General features: G+C 34.1%; 1 protein-coding gene across 1 annotated transcript; it reads right to left on the bottom strand.

Annotated features, from left to right (window-relative positions):
• Positions 1-1,178: 1,178 nt before the first annotated feature.
• Positions 1,179-20,003, bottom strand: wdr46 (WD repeat domain 46). Its single transcript, XM_051102243.1, has 14 exons — positions 19,912-20,003; positions 19,005-19,151; positions 17,257-17,337; positions 16,385-16,497; positions 14,879-14,966; positions 12,041-12,102; positions 10,775-10,879; positions 8,704-8,854; positions 7,478-7,713; positions 5,569-5,722; positions 4,378-4,528; positions 2,779-2,969; positions 1,809-1,922; positions 1,179-1,494 (listed from the first exon to the last, which is right to left on the bottom strand). Exons 1-14 carry the CDS (start codon positions 19,972-19,974, stop codon positions 1,378-1,380), a joined length of 1,773 nt encoding a protein of 590 aa, XP_050958200.1. The 5' UTR covers positions 19,975-20,003; the 3' UTR covers positions 1,179-1,377.
• Positions 20,004-20,100: the final 97 nt, after the last annotated feature.

Below are 20,100 nucleotides of genomic sequence, written 5' to 3'. Positions count from 1 at the left end.
ACACAGAGTTCAGGGGGTATAAGACAAAACAAGTGTTTAACATTAAAAAGTATATAAATTGTATTTTTTAAAAATGAAAATAACCGATTGTTTTGCTAGATAAGACCCTTCTTCCTCATCTGGGATTGTTTACAACAGCATCTGTGATTGTTTGAAGCTGCATTTAAACTGCATTTTGGAAGTTCAAAATCGGGGCACCATATCAGTCCATTATATGGAGAAAAATGCTGAAATGTTTTCCTCAAAAAACAATTTCTTTATGACTGAAGAAAGAAAGACATGAACATCTTGGAAAACAAGGGGGTGATTAGATTATCTGTAAATTGTTGTTCTGGAAGTGGACTTCTCCTTTAACAGTTCAAGAGGGACGTTTTATCAATTTAAGCTCCAAATGCTCTGCCATTTGAGAGAATGATTTTAGGGAGCGGCTAATTAATATTGCCTTACTATAAATTCCCTTTTCATTCGAGGTGCAACAAAGCTTACATAATAAAATGTTGGGAATAGGTATGTAAAATTATTTATTTGCCAAACAACAGAATTTTTTTGTTAATCTGTCCCAGTGATGGAGGGATTTCAGGTAAGCAGATCCACAGAAGCTTTTGCGCCTCTGCTCTGTTTCTATAAATGGTTGTGAATGTTGCATGTTCTCATTGGGCTGTTGGTCTGTGGGCCATTTCATGCGAAAGGAAAGCTGGAAATCAGGTTCGAGGTGGGGTTGTATTGTTGATATGGGCCCCTATAAACCTTGGTGGCCTATGTACTCTGTCTCCCTTTTTTCCTGTTGCGATGACCCTGTGTATGATACAACATTAACACTATTAAAGAATACAATAAATAAATGAAAAAAAAAGAAGAAAATCCACTTGTACTTATTAAACAGCTGTTTAGTTTTCTTGCTTTTAAAATGTTACTTTTTTCTATTGTCTGCAAATATATTGTAATATCAACTTTAAATTGTTCAATACTTGGTAATTGATCATTCCATTTAACTAGCCAGTGCTAATCATCTAGAACTGGAATGATAAACTTCTGGTTAATAGTGTCTTGCTTCTGGTTAATAGCCAAGCTACATAATTATAAAGTCTCTCAACTGTTGTCATTTTAACCCCAATTTTATGGTGCCTTTAAAGACAAAACTGAATTAAACACAAAATCACATGTAGAATTTTTTTAGAAAATATTTTATTAAACAAGAAAAGAGCTTTCAAGGGAAAAAGAAAATGACATTTACATGGTTTGTTGTTGTAAAAATTGACTTGTACAACACCATTTTTACATTCGCATCAGATTAGCATGTATGAATAATCTTTTCTCTTTTAATTTTCTCATCTAGGATTGGTTCACAGCAGTCACTTTCCGATTCACTTGACCGATTCACTTTCTGAATCGATCAAGTGTTGATTTATTTTCCAACGTTTTCTTCTCTTTGGACTTCACTTTAAGCTCTTTCTCTCTCTCTGTTCGTTCTTGTATGGACTGCTGAATTTCATCCTGCAGAATCAAAATAGAGAGGAAGTGGTGTGAACAGAGAGCAAAAGAGAAACACTGCACTGAAAGAGGCTCAAAGACATTCTGCTCTCAAAAAACCTTATTCAGATATTCTGGCCTCTAAATAAGATACTTGGTCCCTCCTGGAATGCGATGAAATTTTTTACTTGCTGTCCACAAGGCAAACATTTTGTCTGATTGGCTAGAAATGTTACCTCTCCTTCTACATAAGGCATCATCATGTACGTAGCACAAACAATGTAAGATGATCTCAAACAGAGACAGAAGACAGAGAAAAAAAAAAAAAAAAAAAATACCCTCTGATCCTCATTGGCGACTTTCCTCTTTCTTTTCTCTACGGCACCAGCTGAGCTTCTTCCTTTTTGCTTGTTTTTTGGTTTAAATTTTTCTTTTGCTAATGGATCAAAGCCCTGAAACAAAGACAAGAGGCAAAGTAAGAACCAATGACACCAAACTGATGGATATATTATATATATATATATATATATATATATATATATATATATTCCCCCTCCACAGGTGCCACAATATTTGCCACCCTAAGACATAAGTGACAAGCCATAACTTCATGTTTTACTGGGGTATTAATATGAGGTGGCAAACAGGGTAATTTGCTTTAGTCACCCATCGCTTGCTCTGCCAACATTTTCTCTAACCCTGACACAAAAAATAAAAGTTGTTGTTTTTGACCCAGTTTAGATACTAGTTACATTTTACAATTCTCAGTTCCAATTCTGATACCACAGCAAAAACAGCAAAAGTACTAGCCTAACAAATATAAAGTATACAGACGAGTGAAAAGTCAGTAAATAATAATTAATGAGCAAATTACAAGCAAGACCACAAATAAAACAATGATAAAAATTAAGGTAAATTTTAGGTTTCTACGTGTTCAGATACAAAAACTGAATAATCAGTTAGAAAACAACAGCATATTATTCACTATATAAGTGAAATATAAATTAATCATTGTTAAAAGTTACTCAGTCAAGAGCAGTGAGTGATGTTCTCTTATTTTTTGGAGTAAAACACTAACCGCAACTAGTAAATGAGGCGCAGTCACTTTAAACACAATGCATGGGTCCAATATCATAATACACATTTGATTTCTTTCTCAGCTGTTTACATTCACCTAAAACACAACTGACTGCTTTCGCGGACACGCGCCAAGACAACAGTATATGCAGGTACCTCACTTGGTTTTGGAACAGAGTTCATCTGTTCATCATCTAGGTTGTTCCAAAACCTAGGGCATCATATACTTACCAATTCCTCAACTCTTCTCTTGTGCCTCTGCTCAAATGTGGCCTGGTCCACTTTACTCAGCTGTCCTGGGTCCAAACCTATCAGCTCAGGCTGCACCTTCTCCAGCAGAGCCTTGACCTCCCACTCCTGTTTCTGTTTACTGCTGCGGTATGGGTTTGCATCAAGAGCATCAAAATTTGGTTCTCCGGCACCTGGAGAGAAACAAAAACAGCTGTGATTTCTCCTTTTTTTTTTTTTTTGGTTTTAAGGCAACTGTAACCTGTACATTTTTGGTGACATTCAACCCTGCAGCTCTGTAATATTCTTGAAAGAAACAGATTAAAAACCATGATAGACTTTCATTCACTACTTCTCATTGTGATGCACATTATGTGTGCCAGCACATCCACTGCATTTTTCTTTCCAAAATTTAAGGAATAAATTAAAAAGGGAACACAATACATCAATATGTCCTCTAGATGTAAACATCTAGGCAGCAGACAATGAGCTGCATTAGCAACACTTCAAAGTTTGAAAACACAAGTTCCAATGCATCTCTTCTTACTTTTTCATTAATTTTACAAAGAATAGCTTAAATAGCTCTGCTCACAAACACTAGACTATGAAAATAAATTTTAATGTACCTTCTGATCATAATGGGTAAAAAAATTAGGTTGACTAGGTCTTGGAACAGAGCCCATCTGCAGTGATGGTTCTAGCTTGTATGGTGCCCTTCTACCACCCCTACATAAAATTAATTTTGCATGCAGAAAATTTTGCAGTTTTTTATAAATTTATACATTTAAATTAATACAAATGTATATCTTTAAAATGTGTGTGTGTATACATATACATATTGTATATATAAACAAATGTACAACTGTACATTTACATCCATTAATAAAGTGCTAATTGTAAACAGAGGTTGCGTTAGACTTTAACATTGTCATTTTGACGGACAGGGTCGCAATTTTTACTATTTTTACCCGTCACATTAATTTTCAGATTAATATTTTTAATTTCATGTAATTATAACAACACATTTAACTGCTTTTATTTTTGCTCACATTTTAATTTTTAATCATGAACCTTTAAAAACTGATGAATATTTTGAAGAGAATAGATGACTGTTCAGCACCACACCCTTAGTGACAGCTAAGGACACTTATTTCTCGATTTAATAGATCTTCATTTTTACTAACCAGTAGAGATTATTAAATCTATATTGGTCTATGCTGTTTTCAGTCAATGACTGAACAGTACATAGAGCTTTGTGCTTTGTTACTTTTATCAGATTTCAAGTTCATTTCATTAGGAAATTCATTACTGTTACAAGTTATAATAGATCACCCCCTCAGTGTAATCTGTCAAAGTGACGGACGACCTTCAGATTTTTCCGTCACTGAAAAAAATTCTGTCAGTGAGGGACAATTTTCGGTTAACACAACCTCTGGTTTTAAAGGAGTGTTGTTGCCCTATTTGTAAAAAACACAGCATAATATAAGTGATATTAGCCTTTTTTTAAAGCAAGATCAGTAACAGTTGCATAGATACTATAGGCACACTTCTGGTATAAAGGAGTGCACATGTGCTTTGAGTGAACATGTATTCCTGTTTTACCTGGTACAATCATGCTGGTGAAGCCCTCTCCATGTCCAATTCCTAGAACATCTTCAAAGGGGCAGTAAGCAAGACCCCAAATTTGCCCTCGAAGGCGGTGAGCCATATAGGGTTTGAATACAGGACTGCTTCCCAAAATGTTCTGATAAACCTATGGATACAAACATACAGCTCTATTACTGTAATAATAGTTATTGCAACTCTAATTAATGTAATATTACAATATTCCACTGCTGTGTACATAAACTTCTAAGAATTCTTAGCAGCAACTTGTGTGTGCAGCTTCAAGAGAGCAAGCACACAATGTGCTGTACTTTATGCAGTCTCTTTATCCCTTTCAAATCTGTCATCCATATACAACATTTCAAGCAATGTACATCAGTTATTGTTAAATCTTATGTTGAGTGCTGTGTTGTCTTAAGTAAATGTCACAAATTACAGATAAATGGACATCCAAGATGTTCATGTCTTTCTATCTTCAGTCATGAAGAAATTATGGTTTTTAAGGAAAGCATTTCATGATTTTTCTCCATATAATGGACTTCATTGGTGCCCCGATTTTGAACTTCCAAAATGCAGTTTAAATGCATCTTAAAAGGCTCTAAATGATCCCAGACGAGGAAGAAGGGTCTTATCTAGCGAAACGATAGGTCTTTTTTTTGGGAGAGAAAATAAAAAGAGTTTTTCCTCAAAAAACAATTTCTTTACGATTGAAGACAGAAAGACATGAACATCTTGGATGACAAGGGGGTGAGTACATTATTTGTGAATTGTTGTTCTGGAAGTGGACTTCTCCTTTAAGGGGTACAGCATCTTTGCGACAGAGCCATATATATGTTTGACCTAGAGTTTGATCCAGAAGCATAAGAAATTCAAAACAATGCAACCACAATGATTGCAGCAGTCTGTTTCAGCTTGGTAATTGCTTTTGCTTGCTTTATTCAAGGAATATGGTTTTAAAAGTATTATTTGTATTATTATAAAAGATGCTGCGTGTACTCAGATATGGACATTTTACTTAAACAATGACATGTTTCGTCTTCTAATAGCATTAAACGCTGTTTTCGCTGTATTTCTAATCTAAAATTTTTGCACTTAAGAAAGGTTAAGCAATGATTTTGGAGGTGGGTTGCAAGCAACAACAATAACCGCTTATCCAGGAAATTTTACTTGTGTGTATATGCACATTACCTGTACAATATCTCCAGTAGCAGCACTAAGTAGTCCTCTCTGGCTTAGAGATAAGCAAGAGGCTCCAGCAGGGAGGAAACAGGAGTGAAGAGGTTTAAAAGCTCTGATATCATACACCTTTAGCTTCCTGTCCAAACCTGACGTCACCATGTACCTGCAATAAACATATTTTAATGGTATAAATAAAAGGGCATATAAGGAATAATCTAGGGCTGCAACAACTAATCAACAATCAAAGTGAAAATAATTGATAAATTTCACGCTGAAAACAGAACTTTACAGTAGTGAAGGCGTATAAGGCATATAGATAATATTTAGCAGAAGACACAGAATGAGCTGCTGCAGGAAAAGTTCACAACAAACGAAATTCATAAGCATACATTTTAACACAGCATGCACAGATGCTTCCACAGGTGTGTTTTTAACGTAACGTTTTTAATATGCGTTTTACCCAGTGAATAACTTGCATATTAAGATCCTAACCTGTAAACACCAGAAAGTCACAAGACTTTTTTTTTTTTTTTATTAAGAACGCAATGTTTGTTTTTATTACTTTTTTGCACATATGGGTGCATGTATAGCATAGAACACATACTGTAGGTATGTTATTTATGGTTTTATAGTAAGTATGAATTATAAATTATTTTCCACATAAATATAAAAATAATATATATACAGTGTTAGACTTTAACATTGTCCCTCATTTTGACGGACAGGGTCGTAAAAAGAAAATTCCGTCATTTTAATTTTCATGTAATTGCTCTTATTTTTGTTCAGATTTTCATTTTAAATTATGAACCTACAGGCTGATATAGGCTTTTATGCATTTATTTTGAAGAGAACAGACGAACAAATGAGACTGTAACTTTTTTCAACACCACATCCTGCAGTGACAGCAATTTTAATACATTCTCATTTTTAATGAACCAATATTGATTCGTAAATCCCAATCGATCTTTTGGTCTATGGTGTGTTTTTGGGTCATGAATGAACAGTATTTGCCTCCCATCCGATAAATCGCAATAGGCCAAGGTTTGTGTTACTGTTGATATGAAAAAAAGTCTCAAATTCAGTCCATTTCATTAGGAAATTCAAGCAATAAATACCGCTTTGGCACTCTTTATTGTGGTGTGATAGATCATTGTAGCTTCTGCCTGTGTACTCGCCTGTGCGTAAGTAAACACATAGTCAAAAGATTTGTAAGTTTCTTTTTTGTTCTGGATCCCCTGCTCTGCTGCTACACTGGAGCGCATTCACCGCCAACTGGACAGGGGTGGGAATTACAGTTACAAGTTACAATAGATCACTCTCAGCGTAATGTCAAAGCGACAGACGGCCTTCAGATTTTTCCGTCACTGATAAAATTTTTAAAAAAAAATCTGTCAATGACAGACAATTTTCAGTTAACGCAACCTCTGATATATATATTTTCCAAAAACAACATCCTACTAACTCTAGAATGCGTCACTCTATTGAAATAAAGCTAATTCCTGTATTCTTTCATATTGCAATAATCTCAGAAAATCTAAATATCACATTATTAGTTTTTTCCAACATAATGCTGGCCTAGTTTTGATGTTGTTAGTGATATTCACAAAATGATTGCATGTAACCTTAAAACATATTGATACAAGCTGAAGAACCAAAGTCGAAATCACATAACTACCAACAACCATGTTCATCTGCAAGTAAGTTCATTTCTTGGTTTTGCCTCACTTTTAAGATCATAGTGGGATTTTTTTAATTCTGGAAAATTATTCATTACTGAAGATCTTAAAGGCTCAGTGAGATAAGGATTAATGGTGGGTGGGGTTAGTCATCATCCGTAAGCTCTACTGTAACATCCTGTCTGCGACTGCTGGTCTCGTTCCATGAACCAGGTACTAAAGTGACAGTTAGTGATACTCACGTGCCAGTTTTATCCACTGTTAAGGAACGAACAGCACCCCGATGACACAACATTTTTACCAGTGGCTCTTTCTGGTTGGGTGACCATAGACTGACAGTGCCGTTTGGGTGGCCCAGGTGAATTACTGCATTATAGGGATTCTGACACATCACATCTAGCCGTCCCATTTTTGTGCAGATGGCTTTGACCTCTCTACCAACCGATACATCCAGATACTGCAGAAACCCTGTGGCACTCTGAAAGGTGAAATTATTATTTATTTGCATATTTCCATAATTGGCATATGGAAAACCAGTTATAAAGAAGTAGTTCACATCCAGAATAGAAATTTCCTGGTAATTTACTCACCCCCATGTCATCCAAGATGTTCATATCTTTCTTCCTTCAGTCGCAAAGAAATTAAGGTTTTTGAGAAAACATTTTATCCATATAATAGACTTGCTCAATGCATTGAAGGTCCAAATTGCAGTTTCAATGTTTCAAAGAGCTCTACATGATCCCAGCCGAGGAAGAAGGATCTTCTTCTTATTATTACTATTTGATTAAGAATCTCATGTTGGAAAGGTCACATGCTGTTAGTTCTTTGTCTGTGTACTTCAGTTAAAAAAGGGTAGGGTAGGGCAGGCTGAAAAACTCAATCTCATTTTTTTCCTCCAACTTCAAATCACCTAACATCTTGTTTTACCTTTTTCAGTAAAGGGTGTTTGACATTCTTGTTCGCTTTGTAAACACTGGGTCAGTACTTCCACTTACATCATGCGTGACTGGAGAAAAATCCTGGAATGTTTGCCTAAATTAATTTTTATGCGACAGAAGAAAGACCACACATGGACGTATTGCAATAAAAATTGAAGCCATGTTTCTCAAGATACATTTCACTGGGATCGTTTGAAGCTGCATTTAAACTACATTTTGGAAGTTCAAAATCGAGACACCATATCAGTCCATTTTATGGAGAAAAATGCTGAAATGTTTTCCTCAAAAAACAGAATTTCTTTACAACTGAAAAAAAAGACATGAACATCTTGGATGACAAGGAGGTGAGTACATTATATGTCAATTGCTGTTCCGGAAGTGGACTTCGGCTTTAAGTTACTTATTACGACACTGCCTTAACAAACAGAACTTTATTCATTACTTTCACTTCTCAGTTGTATTTGGAATTAACTGCAGTGTTGAATGCCTAAAGAAGTTCAAAGATTTGCCAAAAGCACTTGCTGACGCACCGCTGTGGCAAGTAGGAAATGGTAGGGCAGAAACTGCATTCTTAAGACGTCATTGAATTTCTTCAAACAGTGGAGCTCTAAACCTTTAGAGTCATAGATGTAGAGCCATTTCTTCTGTGCCACAGCAAACATGGCCTCTGTATGAAGCCACCTGGAGGTAGAACAGAGAGCGCAGAGAGCGAGCTTTATGTAAGACCAATTATTACTAAAGCACAAGGGTAAAGGACAGGAATGCATTGTGATAAAAACCCTACATCAAGTTTTTGAAACTGTTTTGACACACACACACACAAAAATAAATAAATACTCCAGGAATTCTAAGGAAACAGATGAGGTGTGAACAAGACAAGGGCTTGCAAGGATTTTACAAGTTACAATATTGATCAATACCAATATATCATGATATACACTTTTTTAAAATTTGTATTAAAAAGTACTGAAAAAATAATGCTGCTTTTGGTAATTCAAGTACACCTATCAGAAATCTGATACATTTTTAAATGTGACCCTGGACCACAAAACCAGTCATAAGTGTCAATTTTTCAAAATTGAGCTTTATACATCATCTGAAAGCTGAATAAATAAGCTTTCCATCGATGTATAGTTTGTTAGGATAGAGCAATATTTAGCCGAGATACAACTATTTCAGTATATGGAATCTGAGGGTGCAAAAAAATCAAAATATTGAGAAAATCGCCTTTAAAGTTGTCCAAAATTAAGTTCTTTGCAATGCATATTACTAATCAAAAATTAAGTTTTGATATATTTACAGTAGGAAATTTACAAAATATCTTCATGGAACATGATCTTTACTTAATTTCCTATTGATTTTGGGCATAAAAGAAAAATCTATAATGTTGACCCATGCAATGTATTTTTGGCTATTGCTACAAATAAACCCCAGCGACTTAAGACTGGTTTTGTGGTCCAGGGTCACAAATGTATCAAACACAGCAATGAAACATACAGCAAAATTACAAATTGGTAAAATATGATTTTTGTTCTTATAATCCTGGAGATTTAGCAAAGCAGGAAATGCTGGTATAACTAGGGCTGGGCATTGACTCAATTCACAAACTTGCAATTTGATGCAAGTGGATCTAGGTTCGATTTGATATTGCTTCATTTGGATATGTATCAGGTACAAAATGTGTCAACTTTTATTTTTTCAGTAAAAATGCTGTAAACTATATAGGGGAATCTGTCGGTACATTAATATAATACTAAAGGTTAAAATTAACAACTGATTTGCATACAAACATTTAAATTGCAGATAAGGCAGTTTTTATAGCAATAATTGTTTCTACTCCATTTTTTTTTTAATAAACATTTTAACAGCAATTGTCATTAAAACATGTATTCAAACATACATTAAATACTAAAAAACGGGTAAAGTAAAAATAAAATGAGTACATAATATAGTGGATATATTTAGCAAAATGCTCTTCTCTAGAGGTAATTTTCTGGATTCAGAAAGATAAAAGTCCACAACTCCGAATTTTGTTGTAACTTTTAATGCTAATGTTTTCTGTTATATTGAGCACAAACTAAGGTAAGTAAAACAAACCTTAAACCTTTTAATAATTACATAAAACCAGTGTTGTGCACGGTGTTGTTCTCGGTGGAGTGGGACCATGGGTAAACGATGCAACAGGATTTTCCTTTTACTGCACAGATTGCACAGCAAATAAACACTGCCAGCTGCCTGCTGACATCCATGTTTGTTTTGGTATAAGATATTGCACAGTGTTATCATAAGATTTTTTGGTTAGGCAGAATTTGTCCAGTTGTGACTGGCACCAGTCATTAAGTGTGTTGGTGGACTAACTCCAGTCAAATGAGCTGAGACCAGTCTTAGAATATTTCAGTTAGTCGTTAAGTGTATCCCAAACTTAACTGAATAACAAGTTGGTCAATAAATGACTTTTCTGAGATAAATGTACAGAGCATGAGCAATTATGAGCATTAACAGAATTTGAAAGCTAAGACTTTAAGTTAGAATGGCTACTACAACACATGAAGTAAGTGTGCCAGAAAATCAAGAGATATGTCTCAATAAATGTGCACTCACTTGACATCATTCACCGTTTCCATGACATTCATCTCACACATGAGGTCTTTGGATTGCCAGTCGATGCAGGCGACATGACCTTTCTTTCCACCCACTAACAGATGCCTGTTGCAGACAAATACATTTTTATAAATCTGTAATTTTTCAATAAACACAAAGAAAATGCAATTCACAAAATGATTTAAGCATATACTAAGTTTTCAGTTTCTGGATAAAAATTCCCAAGGTATCTTGATGTAAATGTTAACGTAAAAGAGATATTTTGATTTAATTATTAGTTAGGTTATTAAATGGAAAAACACAATAAAACGGTGACATACAGGGTTAAAAAAAAAGAACTGTCAATAAAAATATCACAGGAATTTTGTCAAAGTTCCTTTTAACATATTTATAACCGTTCCAAAAAGCCTTATTAAAATTACCAGGCTATACTATACTCGCAGTGAGTATAATCCAAACAAACTGCCAACAAAAACAAATTGTTAGGATATTACACAATGTACAGTGAGACAATATACAACACTGAGAATGTCAAAACTAAATTTTGAATAAAGTGGCAAATTAAGTTAAAATGTGTAGAGAGATGCAGAGCAGAGCGTGTGCAGAGCAGGGAGATGCAGGGAACAGGATTAAGAACCGCTGCTTTAGAACATTGATTTTGAAACTTTTTAATCCAGTAGAATCGTTGGAAGACAGAATCGTCATTCATATATCAATACATTTTTTCATGCACCCCTAGTTTTGACTGCATGGCAACAACTCTACCTCTTCTTGCCTCTCTCCCTTTATTGCATGTTCCTGGGGACGGAGTTTATGTAAATGTCTGGGTTTGTGATGTCACCAACCCAGGAAGTAGCTCATTGTAGTCCCTACAAGTCATTTTTGTAGGCATTAAACTGCCATAATTTAAGACAATATCTCAGTTTGCATTGAATTTCAGCGTCGTAACTTTGCAGATATTGTTTATGCTCAAACACCAACATTACACACTAACTAAAGTTAAAAAGTGAAACCACAATGAACCACCCCTTTAATTTTATAAATACATAAAGAAGGGATTCACCAAAAGGAACACTCAAAACTTGACGTGTTTAACACCAGGTCTCTAAAGGTTTCTAAGGGTTCTTATTTCTTACTGACCCTTGAACCTGATAAATCATCTATTAAGCAGAAAATTCAAATGCCCTCTATAATATTAATGTTATGCTATATTTCTAATATTCTGTGACTAAAATGTCTATTTTAATATAACTTATCACCACATACCGTCCAGTTCTGCTGTAGTCAAGCCTGTAAGGCCCAAACTGGGAAAGATGCAAGTTGAAGTACTGTAGGGACAGAAAAAGAAAAACTGAGTGGAACATACCAAATAAAATTAATCACACACAGACTGCTTGAGGACATAAAACCCTTTAGTTGGTAAGGTCTGTCAACTAAAATAAAATATTTTACACTACTTTTATACTACATCAAAAAAACCTTTTTCTATTCTGTTTTCTTTTCATTTAATATATAATAAAGAAAAACCTTGCTATGTGTACATATCATTGCTCTTTTGTTGATTTTGATTGCTTCCATTGTCCTCATTTGTAAGTTGCTTTGGATATATGCGTCTGCTAAATGACTAAATGTAAATTTAAACATGTTTGCTCACTTTAAACATACCATATTTGACAGATGTGTAGTAACAAGCAGAAATAGAAGATTTTCTAAATAAAAAAAAAAATACTGCATGCAGCTCAGTCATTGGTTTTAAATATGGTCCAAAAACAGAAGAACAGTTTCCTGGATAATACAACACACTTTCCCCTGGTAAATCTAAGGAGGACATGTTATTCATGTAAGTCTTTACCTGTGCTTTTCTTAAATTAATTAGGGGCCGAGCCTCTGGACGATGATGAAATAGTAACCTGGGTGACGGAATTCTTATATGGACCATTTCGTAAGATGTAAACATACTGGTCCCGATACAGTTCCTGTTTCTTTTTTTTTTTTTTTTTTTTTTAACTTTACACAAACATCACAAAAAAATACAACCAACATAACATTTGACTGGATGAAAATGTTACATTAGCACCTTTAAGATGTATTTGTATATGTGAAATAAAATAAAAAATAAAAAAACAAAAAAACATGAAGTGCTTCTGGACCAGTGTTGTTTACATCTAGTGAAATGGTCTATACTGTAAGTAGAATCTGTGTGGCAAGGCACAGCACCAATGTCCATGGTTTCAGCTAAAAATCCTGTTTTTTGTGTTTGTTTGTATTTTACGGTACTGAAAAAAATAAATAAAAATACGTCTTCCAGATGTAAATGCAGATGTCAAATTGACATCTCTGATGTATGTGTGCTATCAGGATACATGTCCCATGATGTCAGGATGTTTTTTAACATTTTATAAAACAGACAGTAGATTAAGTAAAAGTAGAGCAAGAACGTTTAGACGAAACTTTACTGTGATCTAATCTGTTTGCAAATATGTGATTTTCACATCATTTTGAAGCAAAAATTCTAGGCTACAAGATCCAGTTCTCAAAGTTCTTGTGAACTAATGTTCTGTATGTGTTTTATGGCCTTATTTCAGTGACTTAAAAATTTTAGTCTTTCACTAACCACGCATAAATGTTGCTTTCTCAAAAAAAACACAATACGCTACGCTAGATGTTCCTGGCTTATTTTCTGTAGCTGCTTTTAGAATAACTAAGGAAATGTAAGCATTACAATTAGTAACTTACAATGTTTCTATTAAACTTATGTTAAATACAAATTAAATCATACTAAAACATTTAAGCAGCTTTTAGCCTTATGCTGTAGCTGGTTCACTTTCAGGCAATGAAACTAAGCAAATAATTAATTTAATTAGATAATATTGTGTATTAGTGATCTCACAGGCTGATCGCCCAACACTAGCGTAAAGACCAGGATCTCTACCTGTGTGACTCCACTGAGCAAAAACACTGACAAGGGACATGAGCATCACTTTCTATTCGTCCTCTTTACTACAACTTGTTTCACTTCTGTTTCAGTTTTTGCATCCAATTTTTTACTATGCATTTTCAAATCCCTACTATTACTACCACTCACAGACCACGCATCACACACGATAGGCAGCACAATCCTAACAACCTGTGCATTATGCCTATGTATGCTAAAATTCAATTCTTTTTCTATTGCTCTCTGGAATTAAATAACGAAAATTAACTATCTGAAAAAAAAAAAACCTTCTGAGAGATGATGTGGCTTCTTACAGAATAAGGCATGCAACGTATTTATTAATCTTCTACACAGTGATAAAAGCTATGTCGATAAGCATTGCATTATTATATACTTTATTTATTATTTTTGCCTAATCGCGACTGCAATTTCATTTCGATTTATTGTACAGCCCTAACCCTGACAGAGACCTGGATCAAACCGGAGGACACTGCTACACCTGCTGCACTCTCCAATAGTATCTCATTTTCCCACATCACCGTCCGACTGGAAAGAGATACTTGCCTTCTTATCTCTAATGTTTGGAAATGTTATCCTTTACCATCTCTGGGTATCAACAGCTCCTTTGAATCACAATAAGTTACTACCACCCACCCTCTTAAAGTACATTTTGTAGTTGTTTATTGACCCCCAAGACCACCAAGTAACTTCTTGGATGAATTAGATATGTACGCGTAACCTACGTTCACTCTCACCCTCTCAGCTATTTGATATGGTTTACAGCTTACTGTAAACAGCACACAATAATTGCTTCTTCACATTTATGATCAACTCACAGTAGACTTTTACATCAGTACATCCTGACCTCATACATGCTCACACCAGTAATCTCATGATTTGCTCAAACATAACAATATAATGTTACTTTACTGGTAATGTGACAACATCTCATAACTAAAAAATGTCAGAACTTTTTAAAAGCCCTGTTTACTTTCTCTTAACGGTCATTTACACAATCTCTTAATGGTAATCTACCAGTAAAGACAGTGTGTGTGAAAGGAGATATTGATACCACATAGTTGGTTAATTTCTTAACATATTTTTTCAAGCTTTACAAAATCCTGTAAGACCAATGCAAAAGTGTTCAGAATAAATCAGTGACCTATCACCTTTGATCCAGAAGTGATGTCAACTGCAGCTGCTATGTCATCTTGAGAGATTGTATTTGTGTCTTCATCCTCATCTCCTTCCAGGAAGCTGATGACAGACAGACAGACAGTTATGAGCTTTGTGTGTGTTGTGCGTGCATTTACCAATCAAGTTAATATACTGTATTAAAAATAGTTCAAAACACAAGCAGTTGTGTTCACAAAAGTTTAGTTCTTCTGGGTCAGACAAACCACAAATTTTTGGTTGACTAACATTATTTTTTTTTTTTAGCGGATATCAAAATGTTTGATGCTAAACATATAAATTAAAAAATAAAAATCAACTGCAACATAAACAGTACTTTTTTTGTTTAGCCATTTTGCTTCCACATTTGTTGCAAGGAAAGATGTCTCATGTATTTTTATTTCATTATAAAATTTAGAAATTGTCCAACTGTAAAAAAAATTAAAAAAATAAATGAATAAATAAATGATAATGCTTTGTTATGATAGTGCTTTATGAAAGATAAAGTGAGGTATCCCCTTGGTTGAAATCGTGGTCTGTGGGGACCGGTATTTCGCCTGGATTCTCCTTTTGGTCTAGTGCCCTTCTGTTAGGCCAATGCACTAATCAGTCCTCAAAAAATACATTAAATATTTTTATATAATTTTACATTTTTTGATAAAATACTGCATAAAATCATTCATACCCACTGGAACACCAACAGGGAATGTATGCGCTAAACACTAAAAACAAGCAAACTAACCCTGGGAACGTAATGTTCAGTAAATAAGTTGCTACGACTACTTACTAGGGGTGTAACTGTACACACAAGAAAAATGTGGTTCGGTATACTGGCTTTTTTTTCTGTTCGGCCAAACTGGGGGTTTTACCTTGACAGCGATGAGAACACTTGCACCTGAGTGCAAAGAGCTCCCATTCTCCCAGTCTTCATTAGTTTACTGTCTCTGTTAAATAGTTCTGACTAATAAATGATTACACAGAACTTTTAAAAAAGTAAAGGTATACAAAAAAAAAAAAAAAAAAAAAACCCACAAATTTGTAGACTGCATTAAAATAATGAGCGTGCGTGACCATTCCGCTGTTTGAACTGAACCCTGACAGGAGAATTTAAATGTGTTTTTGATGTGTTTTGATGTGTTGTTAAAGATGTGTTTTTATTTCTTTATATTAAATAGTGTGACCCTGCTGCCTAAGATATAACCAGCAAACAAAAAAAAACAAAAAAAAAAACATTTCGGTCGACCACTACTTGCAATGTAGTACGAAAGTTCTATGGACTACTTTTGTTGTTCTTCTTTTAGCAGTCACAGTGCACATTTACTTCTACTGTACGGAAACAGAGCAGCTTGGACGTTCATTCTCCATTTTCATTTTGTAACACATAAAGAAAGTCATATTTGAAATTATATGAAGGTGATGCAATCATTTATATTTTTGTTTAACTACTCTTTTAATACTTTTCAGGGTTTATAGTCAATGTGGCAGTGTGTGAACTACATTACCCAGCATCCTCTGGAAGCAGAAGATCATATCGTGCAGCCTGTTTCTGAGCAAGTTCAGACATGGCTTCAGAGAATGTAATGGCTTCTTTCAGGTCTGGACGGGCTTCTTTAGGCTGACACACAAAAACAGAGTAAAAGAACTTGAAAACATGAAAAGCAGTCCAAGCACAGATTCAGATGATGTTTTAAAAAAAATGTTACAAATTTAGGTGAAAAATACAATTTGAAAACAGAGCAGCTGAGTCTTTAGTCATCTTCAAGAAATAGCTAAAGACACATCTCTTTCATCTACACTTGACCCTCTAACACAAATGGTCTGTATTTCTATTTTATCTACTTGTTTTGTTCTACTGCGTTAGACTAACTGGGACTTGTCACAGCACTTACAGTGGTAAAAGCGGGTCTTTTGTTGGTTTGATTGCTTCTATCGCCCAATCAGTGTACATTAACATTAATACCATTAATGATTATATTTAAAGTTTCGTTTCTTCCATGTTTTTGTCATCAGTATAACACAGGTTATACACAGCATTTCAATGGCATCTTATTTCCGGGAAAATAAGATACCATTGAAATGTGTTTAAAGCCATTCCCATGTAAGATTTTTTAACATTTGCATTATTAGAACTCTAAGACTCAGGGGTGACTTAATTTTTTTTTTAATTATTTGCAGACAAATAGTGATAAGATTTTGTTCACATTACCCACCCCTTACAGTGACTTGCATCTATTTCTATTTCTATTCTGCCAAATAAACTCAAAACACAAACATTACAAATTTAATTTTTGACAATGTGTGCAACATTTTTATTTAAAATGTAAAACATTCATTCATTCAATTATTTATTTATTTATTCATAATTTGGACTTACCACTTCGTACTTCTCTCCTCTCCGAAACTTCTGGAGTCGCTTATGTGGTATAGGAGCTTCACCAGGGAAAGGGTCCTGTTTCTAAAACAACAATAGAAACCAACAAGAGCAGCTGTTCAAATACTGACTTTTTGACTGGTCAAATTGTCAGATCAGGCCAAACAAATTGAAGCAAAACCATTCAAATGAAATGTGAACCTAAACGGTGTAAATAAAAAATGTAATTAAAACAATAGCTTAAGTCATGACGTTGGTGACTGTTAAATTGATTGATTAACTTTATTTGCGAAAAATCACAAAAAAGGTGCATATCAAATTTAATTTTGCCATCCAAATATGTGACCCTGGACCACAAAACCAGTCATAATCATTAATTTTTTGACATTTATTTATACATTTGAATGAATAATCTTTCCATCGATGTATAGTTTGTTAGGATACAACAATATTTGTCTGAGATACAACTACTTGAAAAGCTGGAATCTGAAGGTACAAAAAAAAAAAAAAAAAAAAAAAAAAAAAATCACCTTTAAAAATTAGTTCTTAGCAATGTACATTACTAATCAAAAATTAAGTTTTGATATATTTACGGTAGGACATTTACAAAATGTTATCATGGAACACAACCTTAACTTAATATCCTAATGATTTTTGGCATAAAAGAAAAATCAATCATTTTGACCCATACAGTGTATTTTTGGCCACTGCTACAAATATGGGTCACATATGGGAAATTTCATGTTTCAAATTGTCCAAGCCGATTCAGGTCCACCTATGTAATACTAAATTTATAATTGTTATGTACAGTAGATTCTGTTTTAAAAAAAACAAAATACCCATTTTAACTCATATATGCTCTCCTGCACATGTAGAACAGAACACTTCTGTTCTAGAAAATCATATAGGCCTACTTTATTATATAACTGAATGACTTGACCAGTCTCAACAATAAAACATGCCAATTTAAACATTCAAGTAATTTCAAACCATTTAAGTACAAGACAACATGAAAGAACTGAATTTCAAACAGTTTTCAGTGCACACACTCAAAGCAGCCTCTCAGACTGTGTGAAAATCTGAGTTCTCATCCAAATCTTATCAAAATTGAAAGGACAAATACATACAAAATTATGCCAAAATGCCTGTCTTGGCATATATCCTTGTAAACAGAGTCAGTTATATCTTAAGTAAACGTAAAAAGTTTGGAGAAAATAGGACGTCAGTATAATAGATCCGTACATAAAATCTTAAAAGTCTAATATATATTCACAGGCCATTCAAGATGTAGATGAGTTTGTTTTTATTAGCTGTTTGGACTCACTGCAGAGGATCCACTGGTCAGCAAGTGATGTAATGCTAAATTTCTCCAAATCTGTTCCCTCGAAGAAACAACTCATCTTAGATAGCCTGAGGGTGAGGGAATTATGCTAACTATTCCTTCAATCTTTTGAAATTAATTGTATGACATCTAATTGTTAGCGAAAGTTTGATTAATGGCTCTACTAGCAAACATATTTATCCAAAGTACTATTCATGTATTCAACACACCAATACTTGTATTTGTTTGATGCCTATGTGCGCTGATAGATATCAATATACTATGTGAAAGTGAAAACAAGGCATAATAAACCCCTTTAAAACTCAGAAAAAAAGTTCATTATTAGAAGCACTCTGATTTCAAACTATTAACAGGATACTACTAGTAAACTACTGTCAAAATATTTCATGAAATGTAAAATTACTCTTACCTCCAAACTTTCATCATTCCTCTTTTTTCCTCCTCCATTATTTTTTTTCTCTCTTGATTTATTCTGGTCCTGGCCAGCTGCACCTTGTTCTTCTTCTGTTCTCTTTTGGTCTGTGTTTTCTGTTTCCTCCCAATAGCGTTTTGGAGGCTAAGTGAGAAAGAGCCCATCATATTTACAAATATATTCACATATAAATTCATACATTGTTGGGTAAATGACAAATAAAACTGTCCATGATCAGAAAAATCTAGTTCTTAAAAAAAATACAGACTGTCATGAATGTCCGCAAATGTCTTTATTCTATTCCTGTTTGTTTTATTTTCACTTTGGTTACATCCAATTAACTTTTGGCTCCATTTCCACAAGAATTAAGATGCGTTTTTAGTAGTCAAACGTTTTATTATGATTTGTTTTTCTAAGGCATAATAATGAAAGACTATTTTTAAACTTTTAAAGTTCTTGTTTTAAGAACTTCATTAATAAATAAGGCTTTTTTCATTACAACAGTAACAGATACATCAGCCTAAATATAACAATGAATATTAATTAAAGCATGCTCATTACAGAAGTGTCAGGTCATTGAAATCCCTAAGAATATAATATAAACAAGAAAATACTTATAGTTAATACGACATTTAATCCGTATTATGGTATTACAAATTGGCATAATATTAGCTAGACCTAACGTTATATGATACAATCAGTCATATGTTTCGTTTTGTAACCGGTAGATTTCCTCCATTCTATCAAAAAGATCACGAAGAAACGACAAATACAGTTTTTAATTGTCAAGCGATAACTGATAATTGTCAACATCTTTCCTTGTAAACATCCGACATAAAGACATTTACACCGACATGTAAAAGCGAATAACACTGTAGTCAAAGCAATGAATGATCATCTTCACCTTTTTCTTATTCGTTTTCTCCACGTGCGTACTCGTCAACACCTCCTGCACCACCGCTGCCATGTTTCTCAACTGGGGCTCGCAGTTGTCTTCTTCTTCTTCCTCGTTTTTTATTGGCGGCTCGCTTCTTAGATAGAGCATTACCGCCATCTACTGTGAGCAATGAATCAGAGACTTGTAATTTCCTCA

Source organism: Labeo rohita, unplaced genomic scaffold, assembly GCF_022985175.1.
Source record: "Labeo rohita strain BAU-BD-2019 unplaced genomic scaffold, IGBB_LRoh.1.0 scaffold_214, whole genome shotgun sequence".
NCBI classification, from domain to species: Eukaryota; Metazoa; Chordata; class Actinopteri; order Cypriniformes; family Cyprinidae; genus Labeo; species Labeo rohita.
Note: the sequence above shows the minus strand (reverse complement) of the source record. Positions and strands in the feature narration are given on the sequence as shown.

Coding starts and splice junctions, on each gene's coding strand:
- wdr46 (XM_051102243.1), bottom strand. CDS start 19,974: ATGGCAGCGGTGGTGCAGGAGGTGTTGACGAGTACGCACGTGGAGAAA. Junction 12,103..14,878: donor ACATCACTTCTGGATCAAAG/GTGATAGGTCAC, acceptor CTGTCCCTACAG/TACTTCAACTTGCATCTTTC. Junction 10,880..12,040: donor GACTACAGCAGAACTGGACG/GTATGTGGTGAT, acceptor TGTCTGCAACAG/GCATCTGTTAGTGGGTGGAA.